The 21,668-nt window shown below is 52.7% G+C and overlaps 9 protein-coding genes across 9 annotated transcripts; 5 read left to right on the plus strand and 4 right to left on the minus strand.

The window, feature by feature from the left end:
• Positions 1-1,977: 1,977 nt before the first annotated feature.
• Positions 1,978-4,561, plus strand: BKA58DRAFT_391067 (NADP-dependent malic enzyme). Its single transcript, XM_046170882.1, has 4 exons — positions 1,978-2,564; positions 2,612-2,724; positions 2,775-3,199; positions 3,249-4,561. Exons 1-4 carry the CDS (start codon positions 2,300-2,302, stop codon positions 4,303-4,305), a joined length of 1,860 nt encoding a protein of 619 aa, XP_046021863.1. The 5' UTR covers positions 1,978-2,299; the 3' UTR covers positions 4,306-4,561.
• A 1,411-nt stretch (positions 4,562-5,972) lies between these two features.
• Positions 5,973-6,524, plus strand: BKA58DRAFT_404716 (uncharacterized protein; the record flags this gene model as incomplete). The annotated part of the gene is made up of 3 exons (XM_046171864.1): positions 5,973-6,023; positions 6,081-6,134; positions 6,192-6,524. The coding sequence occupies 3 exons, from the start codon at positions 5,973-5,975 to the stop codon at positions 6,522-6,524; spliced, it is 438 nt and encodes a 145-aa protein (XP_046021864.1).
• A 127-nt stretch (positions 6,525-6,651) lies between these two features.
• On the plus strand, positions 6,652-7,559 carry BKA58DRAFT_423405 (uncharacterized protein; the record flags this gene model as incomplete). Its single annotated transcript, XM_046172862.1, has 3 exons — positions 6,652-7,086; positions 7,151-7,204; positions 7,251-7,559. The coding sequence occupies exons 1-3, from the start codon at positions 7,036-7,038 to the stop codon at positions 7,557-7,559; spliced, it is 414 nt and encodes a 137-aa protein (XP_046021865.1). The 5' UTR covers positions 6,652-7,035.
• Positions 7,560-7,600: 41 nt separating this feature from the next.
• Positions 7,601-10,155, minus strand: BKA58DRAFT_344677 (acyl transferase/acyl hydrolase/lysophospholipase). The gene is made up of 3 exons (XM_046168401.1): positions 9,704-10,155; positions 9,094-9,646; positions 7,601-9,044 (listed from the first exon to the last, which is right to left on the minus strand). Exons 1-3 carry the CDS (start codon positions 9,768-9,770, stop codon positions 7,829-7,831), a joined length of 1,836 nt encoding a protein of 611 aa, XP_046021866.1. The 5' UTR covers positions 9,771-10,155; the 3' UTR covers positions 7,601-7,828.
• Positions 10,156-10,813: 658 nt separating this feature from the next.
• BKA58DRAFT_235273 (uncharacterized protein) lies at positions 10,814-11,742 on the plus strand. The gene has a single exon (XM_046166570.1). The coding sequence runs from the start codon at positions 11,152-11,154 to the stop codon at positions 11,611-11,613; it is 462 nt and encodes a 153-aa protein (XP_046021867.1). The 5' UTR covers positions 10,814-11,151; the 3' UTR covers positions 11,614-11,742.
• Positions 11,743-12,293: 551 nt separating this feature from the next.
• On the minus strand, positions 12,294-13,547 carry BKA58DRAFT_423407 (6-phosphogluconate dehydrogenase; the record flags this gene model as incomplete). The annotated part of the gene is made up of 3 exons (XM_046172863.1): positions 13,254-13,547; positions 12,520-13,187; positions 12,294-12,458 (listed from the first exon to the last, which is right to left on the minus strand). The coding sequence occupies exons 1-3, from the start codon at positions 13,447-13,449 to the stop codon at positions 12,294-12,296; spliced, it is 1,029 nt and encodes a 342-aa protein (XP_046021868.1). The 5' UTR covers positions 13,450-13,547.
• A 118-nt stretch (positions 13,548-13,665) lies between these two features.
• Positions 13,666-15,012, minus strand: BKA58DRAFT_391072 (zinc-binding ribosomal protein). Its single transcript, XM_046170883.1, has 5 exons — positions 14,867-15,012; positions 14,284-14,359; positions 14,131-14,231; positions 14,015-14,080; positions 13,666-13,964 (listed from the first exon to the last, which is right to left on the minus strand). The coding sequence occupies exons 1-5, from the start codon at positions 14,867-14,869 to the stop codon at positions 13,890-13,892; spliced, it is 321 nt and encodes a 106-aa protein (XP_046021869.1). The 5' UTR covers positions 14,870-15,012; the 3' UTR covers positions 13,666-13,889.
• Positions 15,013-15,091: 79 nt separating this feature from the next.
• BKA58DRAFT_391074 (sister chromatid separation protein-like protein) lies at positions 15,092-17,468 on the minus strand. The gene is made up of 2 exons (XM_046170884.1): positions 15,896-17,468; positions 15,092-15,806 (listed from the first exon to the last, which is right to left on the minus strand). Exons 1-2 carry the CDS (start codon positions 17,347-17,349, stop codon positions 15,221-15,223), a joined length of 2,040 nt encoding a protein of 679 aa, XP_046021870.1. The 5' UTR covers positions 17,350-17,468; the 3' UTR covers positions 15,092-15,220.
• A 966-nt stretch (positions 17,469-18,434) lies between these two features.
• On the plus strand, positions 18,435-19,918 carry BKA58DRAFT_235318 (uncharacterized protein). Its single transcript, XM_046166571.1, has 5 exons — positions 18,435-18,869; positions 18,918-19,001; positions 19,063-19,402; positions 19,459-19,549; positions 19,613-19,918. Exons 1-5 carry the CDS (start codon positions 18,818-18,820, stop codon positions 19,832-19,834), a joined length of 789 nt encoding a protein of 262 aa, XP_046021871.1. The 5' UTR covers positions 18,435-18,817; the 3' UTR covers positions 19,835-19,918.
• The last annotated feature ends 1,750 nt before the right edge of the window (positions 19,919-21,668 follow it).

Consider the following 21,668-nt stretch of genomic DNA (forward strand, 5'->3'; position numbering starts at 1 on the left):
CCAATTATTCTGGAGGTGGTTTTGCGGCTGTACAGGTTTGGGTCAAAAGCAAAGCTCCCAGATACCGAGGTAAGCCACTTTCTAGCTCTGGAATGTAGTCCAAAAAGGTACAGCAAGGCAGTCATCCGGATCCGGTTCACAATGATGGAGCGTACTCCGGATGGAAGGGCTAGCCGTTTCGATAACAGCTCGGATACTATGGCAATCGTGAACAGGCTCACAGCTACCAAAAGTCCATCACAACTCCGCGGAAGTGGCTCCGTGGATCGCCGCGTCATAGCAAGCAGCCTCGACGCCAGCTGACAGATGAACCTAAATGTTTCTTGATCAGGCTTCAAAATTCTGGAAGCAGGTTTTCGTTAGGTGTATGGTCTATGTAGACTGATCGTGTTGTTGTTTTCCAGTAGGCTTTGCAGCACCAAGCCATGGTACCAACTCGAACATTGCTTGCGATTCGCGCATACAGCGACCGCAAACAATACGTCTGAGAAGCCAGTAGGGTTGTATTAACTCGGTAGATTAAGTAATTAGGTGTATCGTATTGTGTACAGACTCCTTGACTGTCTATCGGATTGGAGCGTGGGATGCCTAGGTGTCCAATTCCCAAGATGCGCCGAGGGCTGATTTCTGGAAGAGATATTAGGAGATCTGAAACTGTCAGGGACTAGTAGTTTGCTAACCATGCTAGTCTGCTCCGGCCATAAGGCTTCATGCGTGTGCTGGATCAGATCTAATATGTACGATGCTGACTCGCACGCCATGGCTTTCCAGGTGTCAAGAGACGGTGAGACTTGACAGCTGCATGACAGTCGCAGGTTTGCTGCAAGGGGAGGCAATCCATTGATAATTAGCGACTTTGTCGATAAATGATGCTTGCGTCAGCCAGCCTCCGCGGATGTCAATGTGAAAGTCGGATGCGGGTAATTGCAATAAAGTTGTCCGTAACCTCCCGTGGTGCTGTGGACTGTGGAGTCGCGTGCCCCAATTCTCGGAGCAGCAGGAACTGGGCGCAGAGCCCTAGGGCGGCTACCTTACCCAAGCCATCAAGCTTTCCCCACACAACCGCGCGGGTGATCCACTGTCGCATCTGCAAGTATAGGGTCTGGGACCTCGTCGATATCGCAAAGGAGATCAAACGTGCATTGAATCGGACGTCCGATACTACGATGCGAACCGGATAGCACGGATATAGACAGTCGACTGACTACTCGTGAAGGCGCCCATTCTTCTTGTCGCAGACATGGGCCGAAAGCAATCGGATGCTGCATGCGCTTCCCCTGGCACCAACGGTCCGTTAGCGAACATTCAGGGGTGTACCGTGTGCGTAAAAAAAAGTTGCCCCCAGCGGCTCCGTCTGCGGTACAAAGACACACCGCTCATAGTGCTTAGCAATTCGTCGGGTCGCGGTGTGCCTTGATGGAGCCGGTGCGGACCCGCGAAGGAGTAGACGGTGATGGCTTCTGGCTAATGTCCATCGGGGCCGCTATTGACCTGAGTAACGCGACAGCCCTCCAAGGTACCATGTGGCGAATGGCCATGAGACATTTCCCGTAAGATCAACGCGATTAATAATAAGCACGCTGTTGCAACGCGGCGCTGCGCATTGACTGCGGAAATAAAATGCCTCGATGCCTGACCTCGCAACGAGCTCGATATTGGGCTACAGGCATGCAGTCGTTGACCAAAAGAAAACAGCGGTATACCACAGACGAGGGCGCGGGTGAGAGCCGTTCGGGCTACTTTCCAGCTAAGTCAGAGTACCGACAAAAGCAAGATAGCACAGAAGGTGAGCGGACGAAGATTGAAGCCCATGGAAGAATCCTACGGCATTCCATCAAGGCAAATATGGGCGTTCCGATTGCTCCCGACTCGTATGCACGTCCAGTCATGACCCCTGCTACCCGGTGGCTGTGGCTGTGACACGACGAGCATCGGCATCCCTCAGGATTCGAGCAAAATTCTGGAAAGACGAACTGTAGACAGTCTGAAGTGGTAGTAGAATGCTACGAAATGCAACGCAGTTTCTTTTGAGTGTAGTGTGAAAAGCTGCAGTTGTGCACGCGGCAAGATAGTAAACTTGGGGAAGGGACTCGCGTAAAACTCACCAACGGGCTGGTCCATGCTTCCTTTACAGGCACACTTTGACGGCGAGAACGGATCTCCTCACAGACTGACTGTTGCGGAACCTAGACCCCTCCGATAGGCTGCTTGTTATGTAGCCCCCCCATCCTCCGCGCCCCAGGCGGGCTGTCTTCCTAATTCCTTTTCAATTGCCGACGCGTCGTTTCAGCTCATTTCAATGCACCGATTCAGACCGCTTATAAAAGTTACGGCTCCCGCCCAAGGCCTCCGTTCTTCAATCCAAAAACCCTCCTTCGTTCGTTGTATGGCCACTATAGCAAACGACACCATGCCTTCCGCCACACGCCCCAACATGGCCCGCCAACTGAGCACCACTTCCGGTGACTACGACCTGTCCTACACGCCCGACGTCCGCAGGACCCTGGGCACATACGGCCTCACTCCCCCCGCCGTCGAGAGCTACGACGTTCAGAGCGAGCGATGTATGTCAATTCACGACTGTTCAAATATCACTACTAATCCCACCAAGGCCTCAGGCTCCTTGCCATGAAGACGGCGCCCATTGAGAAGTTCCAGTACCTCGTCCACCTCAAGGCCACCAACCCACATCTTTTCTACCGTCTCCTAGGCGAGAACATCAAGGTATGTGACTGTTCAGTAGTATTCTCAAATCAAATATCTAACATATCCAGGAATTGACTCCCCTCATCTACACCCCCACCGTCGGCGAGGCCTGCGTACGATGGCACGAGATCTGGACACAACCCGAGGGCATGTACCTCTCATGGAGCGACCGCGGCAACCTTCGCAAGATCCTCGACAACTGGCCACACCAGGTCGACATCACTGTCCTCACTGACGGATCCCGTATCTTGGGTCTTGGTGACCTTGGCGTAAACGGCATGGGTATTCCCGTCGGAAAGCTCGCTCTCTACACCGCCTGCGCTGGTATCAAGCCAGACAGCACCCTGCCCCTGACTCTCGATCTTGGAACGAGCAACAAGGCCCTCCGCGACGACCCTCTCTACATGGGATCCAGGATGCCCAAGGTTACTCCCGAGCAGGAGAAGGAGTTCCTCGACGAGCTCATGGCTGCCCTTACCGACAAGTGGCCCAGGTACGTACTTTGCATCCATAACCTTTTCAGGAAACTCATCGTGTGACAGCATCGTCATCCAATTCGAGGACTTTAAGAACCCCTTCCCCGCCCTAGAACGCTACCAAGACCAATACGCCATGTTCAACGACGACGTCCAGGGAACTGGTGCCGTCATCGTCGGTGGATTCATCAACGCTGTCAAGGCTTCTGGTGTTCCTGCCAAAGACCACAAGGCTATCTTCCTCGGCGCTGGCAGTGCCGGTGTTGGTGTTGCCAAGCAGATCGTCGAGTACTTCATCAAGGAGGGCCTGACAGAGGACGAGGCCAAGCGCAAGTTCTGGTTCGTCGACTCAAACGGTCTCGTTACCCTGGACCGTGGTGACAAGCTGGCCGAGCACAAGGTCTTCTTCGCTCGTGACGACAACAACGGCCGCCAATACCAGTCGCTCAGCCGCCTCATCGACTACGTACAACCCACTATCCTAATGGGTCTGTCGACTATCGGTGGTGCCTTCAACAAGGACATCCTGGAGAAGATGGCCAAGATCAACAACCACCCCATCATCTTCCCTCTCTCCAACCCTTCAAGCAAATCCGAGTGCACATTCGAGGAGGCCGTCATCGCCACTGAGGGACGCTGCCTGTTCGCGTCCGGTTCTCCCTTCCCCTCAATGGAGTTTGACGGCAAAATGCTCACTCCCGGCCAAGGAAACAACATGTATGTCTTCCCTGGTATCGGACTTGGCGCCATTATCTCCAAGGCTGTCTCCGTCACCCAAGATATGATCTACGCCTCTGCGGAGTCACTATCAACTTCATTGAACAAGCAAGAGCGCGCCGATGGCTGGTTGTACCCCGACATCCGCCGCATTCGCGAGGTCTCCGTCATCGTCACCCGTGGTGTCATCCGTGCGGCCCAGAAGAACGGTGTTGACCGTGCCACTGAACTCCGCGGTCTCACTGACGAGCAACTCGACGCGTACATTAAGAAGAACATGTATGACCCATACACCGAGCCCAAGTACTTCGACAAGAAGGTCTCTCAACAACTTTACGCCAGCGAAAAGTTGAACGGCACCACTGTCGGTGTCACCGAGGTCACCAACGGTGTCGCTCACTTGTAGCTTTCCAATTCGTCGACATGTTTTTTTTTTGGCGTCGGGGTTAGCCACTTAGGGTTACCCTTTTTCTTCTTTCGGTCTTGATATCATTTAGACTGGGCAATAGGTCACAAAATTTCCTTTTCTGTGGGATGGCTGGACGGATTTCGATACCCTACTACATTTAATCGCTTCTCACGATAACTTGTAGTACACCTAGATACCTCCGACTTGGTGCAGCTGAGCGCACTGTGGAATGAATACATTATGTTATGGACAATATCTGCTATCTCCCCGACTTCTTCTGTGATCTCCCAGCCTTCATGATTGATGCTATTCATATTACACAAGTAGCATATCCGACGCCTCACGTATAGTCTCAAGAGGAATATTTGTTGAGAACATCTAAACCGCCCAACACTCCCCGGACACGGACCCCCTCATTGTCCGAGTCCTGATCCGCGTTCTGCTCACGAAGATACAGTAAGACGATAAGATGATCAGCACGCCTCGCAAACCTCCTCTTATCAACCCGACCAATCCCGTAAACCACGGCAAACCCTTATCAAAACCCCTCGAACTATAGTAGGCACAGACCCATGCCAGCCTCGGTGCCGCAGGCCATGGCTCAACGAAGCACGGGAAGGCCCGCTTCTACCCCGGACCCACATACACCGGTACGCACTGATTCAACGGTTCGCATGCCGTATGCAAGATGGTCGGAGCGGGTCGAATCGGGTCGGCTTGGTGGTTGAGGTGGCTGGGTAGTGTGTGGCTGTATTTGGCTGCCTGTTTAGGGTATGGGGTGCTTTCTTGCTTTCGAGCAAGGCGATACCTCGTCTTTTTACAGTTGATCCCAATGTTATTAGATATTATGCGATCTGATGCAAATGCCTTAAGGTTGTATATGAACTAAAATGTTGTTTGCAAAAATCGATATCCGGACAGAGGAAGTTCAACTCAACCCAGCGATTAACAGGACGTTCTTGATGGAGAAAGGTTCGGCATAAGAACAGTCACTCGCAAACATATCTCTGCTACAATAAGAAGGCCTTTTATGGCCAGATTTCTATACGCTATACAAGTTGATGTACATCTTGCTCCTCTGGGCTGCATTTCTGTCGGTCACTTCATCGCTTTCATATCATCTTCGGCTGTCCACCTACACCTGACAATTGCGTAATACATGCCAGAACACATGCTGAAACCCATGTGCAATTTTGATGGATTTCATACAACGCAGTGCTTGCTATTACGGCTAGCTTCTGGGTATCGAGCAAAATCTGCTACCCAGTTCAGCGTGTCGCATGGCTATGGACTACATCATGACAGTTTGAAACATGTATATTCTGGATGAGTCACTTTCTTAAGAACGATCAAGTCAGATTGACCCAGCATACACGATCCACAGGCGGCTATCGCGTTACCGTGAGCAACTGACTCACCTTCACCACGTATGGTGCACACTGCAGTATACACCACGTACCGCGTTTGCTCTTTACGAACTCACGATGAGCTTAAGCTCTGATTGATCTGAGCACTTGGCGGTCCTCTCACCTTGAATATAAACATCTGTCTGAGCCTCCCGTCCTCTGACTTCCCACCTCTTTCAATCCATCTTCTCTTCCACACTCCGCCACACTACGAACCTTCACATAAAAAACAACAACAACAAAAACGACAAAGACATCATGTCGGATAGCAAGAAGCTCACCGGTACCGGATGGAGTGACCGTGAGTTGGTGAGTACCCAACGCCAGCTGCACTTCTGTCAATCGCGCGATGCCAACCTTGACTAGCTCTCCAGTCTGCTCTATCTCGTCCACAAGAGCAATCCTGTCTTCAATTACAACGTAAGTATCATTTTTACATCCGTAATATACAAAGTGCTCCGCGCTAACATGACATAGGAGGGCTGTTACCCGGCCGGTCGCAACGCCAACGGCTTCAAGCAGAAGATCAATGCACTCAAGAACGTCCTCAAGCCGGAGTGGGAGGCTACGGAGACGGGAACACTTTTGTCTGAGATTACACCCAAGAAGCCTGCAACGCCCCGCAAGCGCAAGACAAAGGCCGACGAGGACGGTGGCGACGCCGAAGTCACTCCCAAGAAAGGTCGCGGTCGCCCGAAGAAGAAGCTGCCCACTCCTGCGATCGAGGATGACTTGGGGGATCAGGGCGTCAAAGAGGAGGTCAAGGACGAAGATGATGATGACATCCTCAAGGAGGCTGAGGATATCTGAACAACCAAGATGGCACCACTATGGCATTGCAGACATGGATATAAGGCAGTTGGCATAAGCGTTTTGTAACGCATATCGGCGTCTTGCGTTCGGAATAGGTTCACGGCATGTATTGAGTTTTCTACTGGTCTTGTTTAGCTGCGCTTTCAGCTTCCACATGCCGTACACATCGAAGACATACTCCACAAATCAACACAGTTTTGGGAATCACGTACCTCGTTGACATAATCTCATTGATGAAATCCCTCATTTCCTAAGGCGTTGCAATCTCCCAACTTAGATTGACGCACGTGTACACTTTTCTACACTTTTGCACACTCACCTTCACCCCGTTACCACACATGCCAAGACCGCATTCACCAACACAGTTGCGCCGCCAGATATAAACAAGTCTCTGACCCTCGACCTTTCATCTTCGTACAACCTCGCACCTCGCACCAGCAGTCCTTTTGCCGTTACACTCTGCCTTACAGCCATACACAACACCGCAACAGCAAGGAACTAATCCACCATGTCAGACACCGAAGGTGCCAAGGGCAAGGGCTGGACTGACCGTCAGCGTGTACATGCCTCTCCTACCTTACCACGTACACATTCTACTGTACACTGCTAACAATGAACTATAGCTCGCGTACTACTTCAACCTCGTCGAGTTCTCCAACGTCAAGCTTGACTTCGCTGTACGTACCCTCCTCTTCCCTGTATCCTCCACTAATAGCTTCACAGAATGCGCCTCGCCCGGATGGCAAGTCGGTCGGCGCCTGTCGCATCATGGTCGACCGTCTGAAGGGCACCCTCAAGGCCGATCTCGCTGCTCTTCGTGGTGTCGACGAGGCCGATGTGGTTGGTGTCAAGAAGATTCCTACTCCGCGTAAGCGCAAGGCCAAGGGCGACGCTGGTACTGAGGGAGAAGCCACACCCACCAAGCGTGGACGCAAGAAGAAGGTTGCCGAGGAGGTCGTAGCGGACGAGGACGAGGAACTCACCCCCGTCAAGCCGGAGCCGAAGAATGAAGACATCGAGGAAGATCTTTAACTCCCCTTCTTCCAAATATGTCAGAATCTTGAGGATATTAATGACGGATAGACACGAAAAGCGGCATGGAAAGACGATTAGCTATGCAAAAAAGTTCATGACATTGAGCAAAACAAAGAAAACTTCGATGGGTATCTAAACTATTCTCTCAACGAAACCATCAGCCGTGAAATATCGTGATATGGGCACTCCCTTGTGAAGATAGACCATGCAAGACTCCACACACCATTCAAGCATATATGCAAAAAGAAGATTGACCTCGCACTTTGTTACCGCGTGTAATCCGGCTTCGTCGCCTTGTTGACAATCGGTGGCGGACCGTCAGTATCTGGGTACGGCAGAGGTGCACCAGGAGGGGGCCTTGCGAAGGAAGAGCCAGCGGGGGGTGATGTGCGTGTACCTGATAGAGGCGGGGGGTGAAGTCCATCCTGCAAAGGTGTCTTAGGTGGTCTAGGTGGAGCGTTGGAAAGACGATCATCCCAGCTGGGCGCAGAGCTCATCCAGGATACTGGACGTCCTGCCGAAAATTGCTCATCCGAGCGACGTCCTGGTGACACTAGTTCGCCCGAATGTCTGGGTTGGAAGTCGCTGAATCCATCTGTACTCGCCGCTGACTGCGGATACTCGTCCGAGGACACGACCAGGAACTTGTCATTGTCTGATGGCCGGCGCGGTTCTGGCGGAGGGCGGAAGGCGGGATGTATGTTGGTGTAGTATTCTGGCGCCAGCTCTTCGGCTGGTAGTTCGACTGCCATGGGCGCTGGGTCCGGGACGGTTGGAAGAGGCTTGTTTGGTGCTTGAGCGCCTGGCGAGAATGGTGACTCTCCCTTGGCTGCGCGCTCCCATCGCACCTTTGCGAAGTGTATCCTTGCAATCTTTGCTGCCGAGTCAAGTGTCATGCCCTGTACTCCCTTGTCTGCCAAGTACATGCGCGTATTGGTGCTGATTTCAGCGAGCGCATTCCACTCATTCATTCCAAACTCTCCCACACCGACGTTGACGTTCAAACGGTAGTAGTTCTCAGGATTGACTTGTCTTTTCGCAAGGTGGTCCTTCATCTCCTTGTGTGTCCTTTCGCAGTCTTCAATCTTCTGGATCAATTTCCGTCTCGCCTCTGCAAAGTCACCCATGCCACCGGAAACGAAGCCTTCCCACCACAGATGCTGTTGCGCGTTTGTGCCTTCTGGCCGCTTTCCGGTTCCTATGCTTATAAAAACACCAACTTCGCGTCCAGGCCACTCATTGCAAACAGCCTCATCGAGAGCCATAGGGGCTGGGTTGTATTTTCCGGAGCCCTCGTCGAGGAAGACGGATTGGCCGATCTGAATTGGCTTGAATGCTAGGGCAGTCGCGCAAGTTGCTCGGCCGGCTTGCCATATCGTGGCGTTTGGCTCGATCGGAGGTTCTTTGCGGGAATCGTAGGAGCGGAGGAGAACCTGGCCGTTGCCAGATTTGTTGGTGCCCTTGTAGACAGCTGTGACGGCGCTGCAAATAGTTAGTAACTTGGCATGTTAATGGCATGCGTCTGACTCACGTCTTAGTGCGCTCTTCTCTGTTGTCGTATAGCTGAGCGTGAGGGTTCCCCCACTTCATGGCGGCTATGCGCATATTCACGGGCGTCATGCCAATCTGGCTGTAGTTGCTGGCGTTACTAGCGCTTCTTTGCATGCGGCCCGAAATTGCGCTTCCGGGGGTCATGGGCGGTGCATCCTGCCCGTTGTGATTGTCGTTGCCCTCGTCGTCGTAAATGGTGTGTTCGCGAACACATTGCATAATGGCCTCCTCCAGCTTTGATGCCTTGAACAATGTCGACCGATACGGTATGCCAGCAAATGTCTTGTCAGTCTCGAAGACTCTCCTCGTCATGCGCACGTAGACGTCCTTGCATGTCTCAACGTCCATTCTCAGCCGCCCCAGCATGATAGCTATTAAGCCTCCTGTGCCGGTGCCTACAATGAGATCGAAGTGTTCGCATGGCTTGGGAACTTCGTGCCGTTTTGGGGCTCGTCCTTCGGTTTCGACAAAAGTGCGGTGCATCAATTCCTGGAGGATGATGAGCATGGAGTACCCCCGCACGCCGCCGCCGTCTGTCACATGGGTTAGCACCTGCCATACTGAGGCCTTACATCATATCACCAACGTACCTAACGACAGAACGCGCAGCGGCGGTCCCTTGGTCGTGTCTTTCCGGCGCACTCCGTTGAGCGCCATTTTCGGTAGATCGTATGCGCTGGCTGTGCCAAGGTGTTGTTGATGTTCTGCCTGGTGAGGCGCGTTTGTGTGAATGGAGTCAGGCCTGGGGAGTCGCTGATGCCTGAGGTTATGAGACCGTCGGTTGTCGGTGTGCTGATTTCGCGGCTGAAAAGTGCTGATCTGGTTGTGATACTAAGCAGCAAAGCGTGGCTGAGTGGATTCCAAGCCTAGGCGCGCGCGCTCGAAAGCGCTCAAGAATGGTTGTTGTTAGGTGGGTGGCCAGGTGAGGTGCGCGAGGCGTATGGAACAGTCACAGGAGCGACAGGTGATGGGTAGGGCGGGTTCACGTGCGAAGGTTAAGAAGATTCTTGACTCTTGTCAGTCGTGGCCAGCAGCCCAGTTGGTTCACAGCGTCGTCACTCGTCATTCGCCAAGCATGACATGAGCCGAACTGCACCGCCACCTCGGTTCCGCTCCTCAGCCCACTAAAACCTGGTTTACCCTGCTATGGCGACGTTGTCAGCGCCCAAGATCTTCCGCCTCTACCGGTTTTACGATAAAAGATCTTCATGCCCTTGCAGCGGCAGGGCTATGGCCCGCTCTGCTTTCAGGAACTCCCCTCCACTCCCACGACGCGAACCCATGACTATCCAATCGCCAACTCCTCCGGCCTTGCTTCGGATGGTCACGCTTCCACCAGCGTCGCCTTCTCCGATCGAATAGCGATGCCGCACCCATCCTGATCGAGATGAGAGAAAACGTCTCCTCTTGTCATTGTGGATGTTTCCCCATCCGCTGCTGAAGAATTTCACCGAAATGCTGCAACGCTAGCTAACCTTGAACCTGCTATGGACTCTAACCACTCTTCCGTATCTTGGAATCGTACGACACGCTTCACGCCGCCCTGGAGTCAGGTTTTGGGTTTGCACGTGACGTTACGGAATTTAGCTTTCTGATCGAGACACCAAGGTAACCATACATGAGTTCTGCGTTACAAGCCGGTATGTTGGCCATAGTCTGGTCGAACAGATGCCGCGATCTGGTTTTAGGACTGAACCCAAAGTCAAGGAAATGTAGTTAAAGTCAGTCCCGGCGAGTGCAAAAAGTGGACAACCTGTAGGGGAAAATGAAGATATGACGCTATCACGCAAAGAATGCGGGTCAGCTGGGTGAGAGACGAGTTGTACTGCTCGAGTGTAGGTTAAGGTCAGCGCGCCCTTCCAATTTTGGCGGCGCAGAGCAAACCTTGGAAAGACCACCGGCCACTAGTCAACCGAGGGTCTCAAGCATAACTTCTTATGTCAGTTGCAGCCCTGACCCGACTCAATTTCCTCATCTCCCCGAAAACAAGTCTCAACGACCATCGCTTCTTCTGGACTTACCGGCCGAGCTTCGCAACATGATCTACCAACTTTCTCTCACCCACTCAAAGCCGCTGCATTGCCGCATGCTTAAGGACGGTGAAGACAAGCCGTACCTCTACCATCGCGAGGCACCTTACCACCAGGGGGATGACGAGAAGCTTGTCGAATACAACCAGCTCAAGTATGTCAACAAGCAGTTGTATGCAGCGACTGCTGGTTTGGAGCTCAAGTTCAACGACGTCACATTCTCTGAGGGCTCGGGACATGAGTCTCCGTCCGACATACTGACTGCCTGGGTGTCGTCGATATCTATTGCCAAAAGGTCCTGGATTAAGACCATCAGCATCAGATGCGACAAGAAGGATGATCAGAAGTGCTTCGATGGTGAGAGCGTGGAGTCTGTCGCACGCCTCACCCGACTCTGCAACGACATCCCCCCTAATGAGACTCAAGCGTTACAAGCCTTTCTGGACTCTCGCCAATTGCCAGGAATATGACGTTATCTACTTCTTTGTGGTTGTTCTCTCCCTTAGTCATGCATACCGTGGCGAAAGCAGCAAATACTTTCTCTTCGATGCATCCGAACATGCCAAGTTGGAGGAATGCGGAGAGTGTTGGAGAAACACCTGGAGGGGGGCCAAAAGTGCAGTTAGTGCAGCTACAGGCCGAAAACCTAAGGTACTTCCCTGACCTACCTGCGAACTTCCCAGTACCCGTCGTCAAGGCGGATTACATGATCGCGAAGGATGACGAGGTTATTCCAGAAGCAGAGTAGTAGGTTGGAAACAAGTACTTGAGAGAGTGGGTGGAGCATGGTATCTAGAGAGCGAACCAGAGGAAACCGAATCTAGGCGACAAAATCTCGATACCCTCTCGCCCTTCGCTGGGATCCGGTATCTCGTGATGATACCTGGCCCTTGGTTTCTATCTTCAAAAGAGTCCGCTAGCGGTGGTTGTTCAAGCGTAGTGGACTGGGGTTTTCTCTTTGTTTCAAGCAGCATGCGATTATCAGATCATAAAGCTTGAAAGGCATACTACACATCTTTGATGCTCACCGGTTCTCAGTCAAGTCTGCACTAGAGTTTCGAGTGATGCAATGATTCTTTTCCAACGCGGTAGATAATTAGCTGACAATACGATGTACGAGACCAAGAGTCACCACGTCAGCTTAACCGCACTATTTCTTCTTCGGTACCTCAACAAGTCCCCTGCTCTCCTTCATCCGCCACTGCATGGCCTTCGCAAGCTGATATAGCACCTCCAATGTCGGCATAGCAACACCAGCATCCTTCCCTGCTCTCAACGGTTCACCCAGCAGGTTCTCGAACTCAATGAAGTTACCCTGTCGATATCAGCACCTCGCTCTTCTCATATAAAGCACTGGAACCAGGAACTGAACTCACCTTCTCCACATCCTGCTGCATGCTCGGCTTCAAGTAACTCTCCAACGGATCAACATGAATAGTCGCCTCGACCACATCCTCCGCCAACTCAACACCACAAACCGCCTTCGCAGCCGAAACAATCTCCCGCATAGCCGGTCGAACAAGGCCATCCAAGGCTCCATCCGCAAGTCTGAGGCGTCCATCATCCAATCCTGTGATCGCGCAAATTGGATTCAAACAAGCGTTGAACACCAACTTCTTCCACCTATCATGCAGTACATTAGGTGAGTACTGACAATCCGTCTTCCCACCTTTTCCATACAACTCCACAAACTCCTCAGCCCGACGCTCCGGTACAGCGGGATTGATGTTGGAAGTGGGGAAGGCGCCGATGAGCAGCCTGTCGCCTTCGTCTTGCACGATGTGACCGGGTGAGGGTTCCGCGCTGCCAATCATGGAGATACCAGAGAGGATAGGAATGTTGGGATGAGGTCGCAAGAACGGCTTCTCGATGTTGAGGCCATTCTGCAGGAGGATCAGAGTGGTTTTGTTGCTGTTTTGGGGGAGCGCCGGCGTGATTAGGTCGACGGCGGTGGGGGAGATGTCGGGGGTGTTTTTGGTGCAGAGGACAACGTAGTCGTATGGTGGAAGGCCTTCCTCGACAAGGTTCGGGATCGTGTTGCGGACTTGGTGTGTTAGCTTTCTGCAGGTGCGGATCGACAAGTTCATCGCTGATGAAGTTCGCAACATACCAACGCTAGGTCTCCATTCATCCAATCTGCCATGATCGCAGCTTTCGATTGTGTATCCCTTGTCTCTGACGATGTTGTAGTTGGACCGCAGCACAACGGTTACTGTTGCGAGTCCACCGACTTCGAGGTTGACGGCTGCAATTGCACCGACGGCACCACCGCCAACGATCAGAACACTTTTCTTGTGGTCAGCCATTGTTTGAGATTACTCCAAGGGACGATGTGACCTCACATGATAAGCGAAGCCCAAGACAGTTGACAAGATAGGGCGCGACGCGTTAGTGGGGTGGAGGGGTAGCCACTACTTGAAACGTGACTCCGTCAGTAACGATCCGCGCGGCTGTACCTGCTGCATCTAGAAGTCATCACTTGGCACCGATCATGCCATCACTACTTGCGTTAATTGGAAATGTTTTGCGGTCCCTTCAATCGAGCTCCATTTGATGCATATGTAGGTTACAGTCCGTAAATTCGTGGCTGGTGACCTTTTGTCGCCAGATCTTCCGCCTCACACGCCTTCATTCGTATCGCACTGATGATTGATGCATTGCTTGAGTCGAAGGTAGAGCCATCCATTCCATCCGCCCGAAGACTACGCCGAGAGCCCAGCAAAAGAGAGAGAAAGAAGGTACACGCTTAGAAGACGAGAGCGGCACCCTTGGTCTTCTTGTCACCACCGAGCTCGAAGTGCTTGCATCGCTTGAGGGCGAGCTGCGAGTATGTTAGCGATTGCGAGGTAGACGGAGGTGAGTATATCCTACCTGTGCCTTGGTCTTGCACTGTGTGCACTCTAGACGGAGAACGACCTTCTTGGTGGTCTTCGCCCTCTGCATGGAGTTAGTACCCATCTCTCGAGCTCGAATGCGTGCGATCGTACCTTGTGGAAGACGGGCTTGGTCTGACCTCCGTAACCGGATTGCTTGCGGTCATAACGACGCTTACCCTGCGCGAACAGCGAGGCCTTTCCTGCCTTGTATTCTACACAGTCTCAGTATACGGGTATGCGAGTGTGTGGACGTGGATCACTAACGGGTGACCTTGTGCTGGGTGTGCTTCTTGCAGTCCTTGCCCTTGCAGTAGGTTCGGCGGGTCTTGGGAACGTTGACCTGGAAGGTTACAGTCAGTATTCAGGTCAATGCTTATAAGATTCCCCATTTCCTATCTTGGCGACCAATGCGAGACGAGCGACCGATGTAGGCGATGGCGAAGGATGTGCGGTGATGCGAAGGTCGCGATTGAGAGCATCTTGGTGAGATATTGTCACCATCAAAGATGCCAAAATTTACACTGTGCCCTGACAGCTGGGTCCCGGATACGGCGCGATGCGAGGAGTCCATGATATGGTGCGTGTTGAGTCGCCGCCTCTTCAACGCCAAGGTCCTCACATGTCCCCTCGCACCAGCAACCCTCTGTAAGAGATGTTGTACAATCCCAACCCTCTCAGCATCAAGTGTCTTCCGCCATATCTCGGTCTTCTCATGGGGTATCGTCGTGTACGGTGTCGCGGGGTCGGAGAATTCGCCTCGCCATCGTCATCGGAGATTCGCATTCGTTCGCTCGTCGCACTGGTCGTGTTCCTTCGCAATATCTCTGGCATCTAGAATGTCACTCACCATTTTGACGGATTTTGCTCTGTGGTTAGTATGAGCGAAAAGTTGGCGGTGTTGCTGGAGGTGTTGTGGTCGCGCTGGGCCGATATTGCTAGCGTTGTGTGGGCTTCGGCTAGGTTAGTAAGCCGGTATTTGCGCCACTCACCAGCCACAGCCAATGCGTCGAGGGCACGTACCAGACCATACCAAACATATCTACTAGTCATTGAGTGAGTTGAAAGGCTGAAGTGCAGTCGAAGTAAGAATTGAATTGTGGTATCATGCGTGCCAAAAAAAAAAGTGCAGATCCCTAATCATATATCATCCTTAATCCATAGACCCGCGATGGGAAACAAATGAAAGCTGCGAGCGTGAAGACTAGTAAATCGGATGTCCCTCCTCCCACTTCTGGACCTCCTTCGTATCTCTAGATGCAGACAGTGGGCTGCTGCCCATGCCGAGACTGAACCTGCCACTCTCGCGCTTCTCGGGGCTCCGCCCGTCGTCAATGCGCTTCACAGGGCCGACCCATTCCCACATACGAGCAACATCGCCGCTCGCTGTGGTTCGGACACCGGCACGGATGTTGCTGTTCTTTTCGACCTTCGCCTGCACCCTTGTCCACAGCTTCTGTCGGCGAGATGCGTTGAACTCGGTCCTCAAGACGTCGTCTCGCAGTTGTGTCATACTGATGCCCTTCTCCGCGCCAGAGTCGTAATAGCTTAACGCGGCCTGGTCCTGGAGTCTATCGTATGCGTCGCTTGCTAGCTGCTTCGCGCGGACTTCCATTGCTCGGTTGCTGGTGTATGCGTACTTTCCATACGATCCAGTGGCAATCAGGATGAGCACCATTACAATTTGGAGAAGATGTCGTTCAAAGGATTCTCGGAGGGATCTTCGGACGCTGCAGGAGAGGGAGAGCTTGGCGAGAGAGGTGGATGCGAGACGTCGTCCGCCTGTTGTTCTATTTCCAAGGAAGAGTAACTGATTAGTACAATTCCACGTCAGATATGTTGCACAAGTGGTTGGAGTACTGGAAAGGAGAGTGCTTACCCATCGGTGCTTTCGACTATTTCCTCTCGCATAGTCAATTCAGGAAAGGCTCTGTCGAACAGCTCGCTGAACTCCTGGTCCGTCAAGCTCTTGCTCTTTTGAGAAGCCATCTGCTGCTTCAGGTCTCCTTCGCTGACTTCAGGGCTTTCCACTGGATTTCCTGCCGCATCTGGTTCTCCACACTCATACTGGGCCTTGCGTTGTCGCAGTATCTCCACTGCCTTGTTTGCGATACCATTCACCTTCCGTGTCTTCTCGCTGTCTGGCTCACACGTCGGTGGGAGAGGTACCAGGCCACCGAGGGACAGCGGATGGTCCTTCATGATGAAATCGGGATCGCACCTCAGAGTCAACCCACGGAAACACTGCGCGTGTGGTGGGCAGGGCTCACACTGCGGGAGGAGCTGATCTGCCCAGCTCGGTAGCTCCATACCACCAAGTCCAGTAGCATCTCGTCCGATGCCACAAAAGCCAACATCGATCTTTTCCTGTCGCCAGACGCCAGCAAAAGCGGCTGATGCTGTGAGGAGTAGAGTCCCGGCCATTGCTTTGATCGTACCAGTGGCTTTGCCCTTTTGCCTCCGTCTGCGTGGAGGGAGAATGTCGACCTCGCCAGCCTTTGCACGCTCGCGCACTAGTTCAAGTTGTTCCTCTGGAGTGAACTCCTCGCCAGTGTCTGCGAGATCGTCTTCCTGATACTGTGTGCGCGGGTCCGCCACATCAAATGTTCCGCGTGTAGGTACCATGATGCCCTCGTCCAGTTGTTCAGCCTTGGGCTGGACGGTTCTTCGGCGGTGCGCATCGCTCTTGCGCCTCTCCTGTGGACCAAATCCTGTAGTCCTCCTACGCCGGTCGCGCGATGTGGTATCTGGGACCGCGGGAGAGCTGCCGCTTTGAAACGGGTTTTCCTGGGTGAAAGGGCTGGCAGCATCGTTGCGATGCCACGCTTCCGGCTCAGGCGTGGGCTCTTTGGGCGCAGGAGTGACGCTCTTCCGCGTGCGTCTAGCTGCAGGCCGCTCGTCCACCTCGGGTTCAAGCGCTCTGCTATGTTTGGCAGGCACAGCGCGCGCGGGTGTCTTGGCGCGTGGTGCCAGCACCTCTACCTCCTCTGTTGGCTCGCGCGTTGTTCGTCGGGTTGTGCGTCGTGTCTTTGCAGGGGTAGGCGCAATAAGTGTTTCGTCCTCGGCGTCGTCTGTCTCGACCGTACTGGCCGAGCTGGAGGGGACGTCTACAATGCCCCGCGTCGATCGCTTCGTGTGTGCCTGCATCCGCTGGACCTTCGACTTCTGTGGGAGGACCAGGTCGACAAACATGCCAACCAGAGCGGGCTTCTTTGCCGAGGACGGATACGTGACGCCATGTCTCAGCAGGATGCTCCTCAGTTCAGGGACCGTTATCTTGTTAGGGTCGACGCCATCTTCGTAGTACCAGTACTCTCCGCGCGCGTCAGCCATGTCGATATGGTGGGGACCTTTTTTGTCGCGGAATTAAGTTTACGATTCAGCGGTGCTGACGACTGAGATGGTTGCAGGGCGGACGTGAGGCAGGCGCGGGTTGGCTCGTGTGGTCGCTGTGATGGGCAATAGGCAGACTTGGGAAACTCTGCGCAGCTTGTTTGTGATGTCACCGAGGCAACTGCCGGCCCGTGCGCTGGCCGCGGCTGCTTTCGTCTCGTTCACCTCTTTCATTCACTTGCACACGACAAACATCACAGTTGCTGATGAAGTCGCATCTCCGCTTAGACCAAGGTCGCAGCTGCTGCGGTACTTCTTGCAACCATTAACGTGTACTATCTCCTCGAACTTCTCAACTCGTTTACAATTTGATACACATTTGACCCCACAGCCAAAGTCGCAACTTCACGCAAACCACCTGTCCTATGTCCACAGCAAACTGAGGTGACCCCGATTTGGCGCGAAATTCCTTGCATCACATTTCCGCCGCGCAAAAGAACAGACGCTGCGGTCGAGTCTTCGCCTGTGAGAAAGCCTGAGACTACCACGACTGCGTAGGGTCAGGCACGCATGTCGATAATCGATACCTGGGTAGTTGGTGCATCGTGGGGTTGGGAGACCAGCTACTAGTAGGAGAGCCTTGGAACTAAATTTGAGTAAGAGATCCGAAGGGCTGGAAAGTTCTTTCGGTGTGGTTGACATCCTCGTTCCGCGAGGCTTCTTGTGGCGATAGACATCGAGGCGTTGGCGTTCTTCTCCCCTGTCCCCTTGGATAATCTTGGAGGAAGATGCAGCACGGCAATAGCGCCCGCGCCGCAACCAATGTCATGCCGAGGGCATCCATTAACATGGCTCAAGAAACAGCCACATGTAGCGACAATTCTCAAGTTAATGTCACAACGCGAAATGCTGACAGGCTGGATATTCGAAGCTTTCTAGTTCGATCTAATTGTGGGGTAGGCCTCGGCTTAATGTAGCTTAATCTCGACACCCTGCCAGATCGGCCTTCCTCCATTAACAAGCCCGCCATCATCTCGTTTTCGTATGGATTTAAGTTGCCGGCATCGAACCATGTGCCGCGGACGCGGTGACGAAAACCGGGTCGCCATCTCCGCGTCTGGCTGAGACAAGGCGCAATGTGTCCCGGACCGTTTGGCCGTTACTAGGTCCACAACTATATGTGCACAGGCGGCGGATACATATAGATTGATTGAGAATGATGGTCACGCAGTGCACATTGAGTACGTACTCAATGTAGAAAGCTGGCCATGTGCTTTTTCCCCGATATTGATGTGCAGCGCTCTAAGCACGAAATGGACGCCTCGCCTCCAGATTCGGGTCGGGATACTTTGAGTATTGACGTGAGGCGGTCTTTATATAGCGTCATGAAGACCTCGAGAGTCGGTATCTGGTTTATCAGTCGTCCGATTCCTTCCAAGCAAAGATCGTTTTACTCTCAGTCGTCAACATGTTCGGAAAGGCAGCTATCATCAACGCGCTCGTGAGCGCCGTATCCGCAGGTTTGTTAGCTCACACCTGGCATATTACATGTCATTGACTAGAGATAGGCACAATTCTTTGGGATGGTCGCTTCAATGACATGACCACTTCCTCTGATTTGGACAAATGGTCTTGGGCAAACCAAGTGGGCAGTAAGTGCTGCAATCAAGCTACACGGTGAACACAACTGACGTTCGCTTCTTTTTCTTCCAGACTACCAGTACTACATCCACGGATCTGGTGCTACCACTAAATACGTAAACCTATCGCAGAATTACAAGAACTCTGGAGACACTGGCAGCAAGCAAGGCGCTAAGATCACGATCGATAACACGGCCAAGTGGAACAGCGACATGTGGAGGACAGAGCTCATCCCCCAGACGAAAGCTGCTATCAACCAGGGCACAGTCTACTACCATTTCTCGATCAAGAGGTCTACAACCAACGTTCCAAGTGCGACGAACGAACACCAGATCTGTTTCTTCGAGAGCCATTTCACGGAACTGAAGTACGGATGGGTCAACGGAGAGTCTGGCACCAGCAACACCAACTTGTGAGCCAACCCACATATATCAACTCGATCCGGCCTATATGCTGACTCCAATGCAGGCAATGGATGGTTGGTGGCCAAAGCAAGTGGAAGGTCGAGCTCAAGGCGGACGAGTGGCACAACGTAGCTTACGAGATCAACTTTTCTTCCGTAAGTCGCGCTCCTATGCGAACTGATGTGATACACGTACTGACTTCATACAACAATATTCAGAACCAAGTCACCTTCTGGCACTCTACCGGCAACAGCACGCTCGTCAAGACTGCTGGGCCTTTCTCCACCAGCACTTCTTCCAATGGTGCTGACTGGCACCTTGGTGTCCTTCGTCTGCCCCGCCAGGGCAACGACGGTACGGGCGCTGAAGACTGGTTCTTCTCCGGCACATACATTGAGAGCGGCCCGCTCACAACTTCGGTTGCTAGCCCCGCGGCATAAATACACTTCACTTCGTGATTGTGGAGGCGGAATACATGTATATATTGTGGCGATTTGAGTATGGAACGTAGCATTCTAGGGCTGAAGTTGTATTTTCAATCTTTCGTCAGCTATTAAATGTAGAACACCAAGACGTTGCGCTATCAATTCCGCCGTCCGTCTTGTATCTTACAAGCATGCTGTCCAACCACGATAACCCCAGAATTCCCTCTCAAAGCATTCTTCGGCCACAGATAGCAAGCCTTCCATCCCACATGGTAAGAACAGGATCAGCCACTTTTGTTCAATACCATCTTTTTCGCAGAAACGTCGCATCGTAACCTCCCCGAAGCTTTTCCCCCAGAACAATATCGTGATGTACCATGGTAGTGGAGGAGCGCCAATCAAATCGGCAAACACTGCTTGTACGGAAGCGCTCTGCGTGATCCTACCTGGAAACGGTGATTTGTGGCGACCCTTTTGCTGCATGGATAATGCAGGTAAAGTAACTCTGTGTGCACCTCTGGCCAATACAGACAATCTCAAAGCGGGGGTGCATTTCTTCGTCGAGTTGGAGGCCATGCAGTCATCAAAGTGGGAGTCTGCCACTAGCCGATTCATCGAGTGGTGGATCCTCTAGATCCACAGTCTCTTGTTGCCCATGATGCTGTAGAAGAATCTAATGAGGTGGTTCTGTGGACCCCGGATGTATACATCATTGTAACGAATAGCCATCGCTCTGGTCTGACTTCGAAGCTGCTTGTTGGTGAACTGGAGTTGATTCGTGACCACATATTCATTCACTGTGACAAGCCTTTGGTACATCGTCTCCTTGGTGCCTACCGCTGGCTTGTTGATAGACCGATTCGCCTCTGTAATCTTTTGTTGCTTCCGCGGTGAAGCCTCCTCACCCAACTCTTGAACATTACCTACCAGTGCTGGAGTTCAGCTAAGGTTTCTTCTGTATTCTTCAGATCCCTGTGGACGGAGACACAGCCAGCCAACACCCAGCTTGTCCGTGCGATAGCAGATTCCCTCATCGATGGTGAGTGCGTGTTCGAAGATCACGTTGCGAAGCGCGCTGGGCAGTCGAAGAAGGTGTGATTCTACCTCTGCGTTGCGCATAGAGGCTTCAGTATGCTTCGTTGACATGATATCGTGCGACTGAGGAATACAGTACTTGAGCGATAGTGCAGTCGATTTATCGCGTGCTTGGGGAGATATACAAGCTAGTTGGAGAGGTGGATGGTTAGTGAAGTGAACTGAGTTATGGCGGTAGCTTTGGAGAGACAGGAGCGCGTGGAAAGTTCTTGCACCGGACGCCATCTCCACTTCGCAGTCATTTTGCATCTAAGCAAAAGAGAGGAAGGAAGTTGTGCTGGCTGTCCTGTTAATATGTTGATTCGCTGTACCCCGTTAATCGCATGTTATGGTAGTGGTGGGCTAAGCGACTAAGCATAGAGACCGAGTGAATGGTGTCGGCCTCATCAGTACCAAGGTTGAACAGAAAGCAACTGCGCCTTGAGATAAAGCGCAATAGAACCTTCTTTGGAATATGACGTGTGTTAGTCCAGCCTGCGGCACACGTTGCTTTGACGGTCGGTGCAGCGTGTGGCGATAGAGTTTGCAAAATCCATGGGTACTACCAGCGAGGCTCACCGCCGCCGCGATGCCTGATGTCCAGGCCTGGGGAGGACACAACGGCCTTGGAAGATTGATGATCGATAAGGGAAGGAGGAATGACGTGTCAGCACCAATCACGATCTCCGCAACCCAGCTTACCATGCGCAGCCCTAGCGCGATTCATCAACCTCGGCATACCTCCACAATATAGCATTCCACGACCGAGCCGCAA

Source organism: Alternaria rosae (genome assembly GCF_020736505.1).
Source record: "Alternaria rosae strain MPI-PUGE-AT-0040 chromosome Unknown BKA58scaffold_9, whole genome shotgun sequence".
Classification (NCBI taxonomy): domain Eukaryota; kingdom Fungi; phylum Ascomycota; class Dothideomycetes; order Pleosporales; family Pleosporaceae; genus Alternaria; species Alternaria rosae.

Coding starts and splice junctions, on each gene's coding strand:
- BKA58DRAFT_235318 (XM_046166571.1), top strand. CDS start 18,818: ATGTTCGGAAAGGCAGCTATCATCAACGCGCTCGTGAGCGCCGTATCC. Junction 19,002..19,062: donor TTGGGCAAACCAAGTGGGCA/GTAAGTGCTGCA, acceptor TTTTTCTTCCAG/ACTACCAGTACTACATCCAC. Junction 19,550..19,612: donor ACGAGATCAACTTTTCTTCC/GTAAGTCGCGCT, acceptor AACAATATTCAG/AACCAAGTCACCTTCTGGCA.
- BKA58DRAFT_391074 (XM_046170884.1), bottom strand. CDS start 17,349: ATGGCTGACGCGCGCGGAGAGTACTGGTACTACGAAGATGGCGTCGAC. Junction 15,807..15,895: donor ATAGTCGAAAGCACCGATGG/GTAAGCACTCTC, acceptor CCTTGGAAATAG/AACAACAGGCGGACGACGTC.
- BKA58DRAFT_391072 (XM_046170883.1), bottom strand. Junction 14,232..14,283: donor CACCCAGCACAAGGTCACCC/GTTAGTGATCCA, acceptor GAGACTGTGTAG/AATACAAGGCAGGAAAGGCC. Junction 14,081..14,130: donor CCAAGCCCGTCTTCCACAAG/GTACGATCGCAC, acceptor AACTCCATGCAG/AGGGCGAAGACCACCAAGAA.
- BKA58DRAFT_391067 (XM_046170882.1), top strand. CDS start 2,300: ATGCACCGATTCAGACCGCTTATAAAAGTTACGGCTCCCGCCCAAGGC. Junction 2,565..2,611: donor CGACGTTCAGAGCGAGCGAT/GTATGTCAATTC, acceptor AATCCCACCAAG/GCCTCAGGCTCCTTGCCATG. Junction 3,200..3,248: donor CTTACCGACAAGTGGCCCAG/GTACGTACTTTG, acceptor ATCGTGTGACAG/CATCGTCATCCAATTCGAGG.
- BKA58DRAFT_344677 (XM_046168401.1), bottom strand. CDS start 9,770: ATGGCGCTCAACGGAGTGCGCCGGAAAGACACGACCAAGGGACCGCCG. Junction 9,647..9,703: donor GCTGCGCGTTCTGTCGTTAG/GTACGTTGGTGA, acceptor CCCATGTGACAG/ACGGCGGCGGCGTGCGGGGG. Junction 9,045..9,093: donor AGAGAAGAGCGCACTAAGAC/GTGAGTCAGACG, acceptor AACTATTTGCAG/CGCCGTCACAGCTGTCTACA.
- BKA58DRAFT_235273 (XM_046166570.1), top strand. CDS start 11,152: ATGATCTACCAACTTTCTCTCACCCACTCAAAGCCGCTGCATTGCCGC.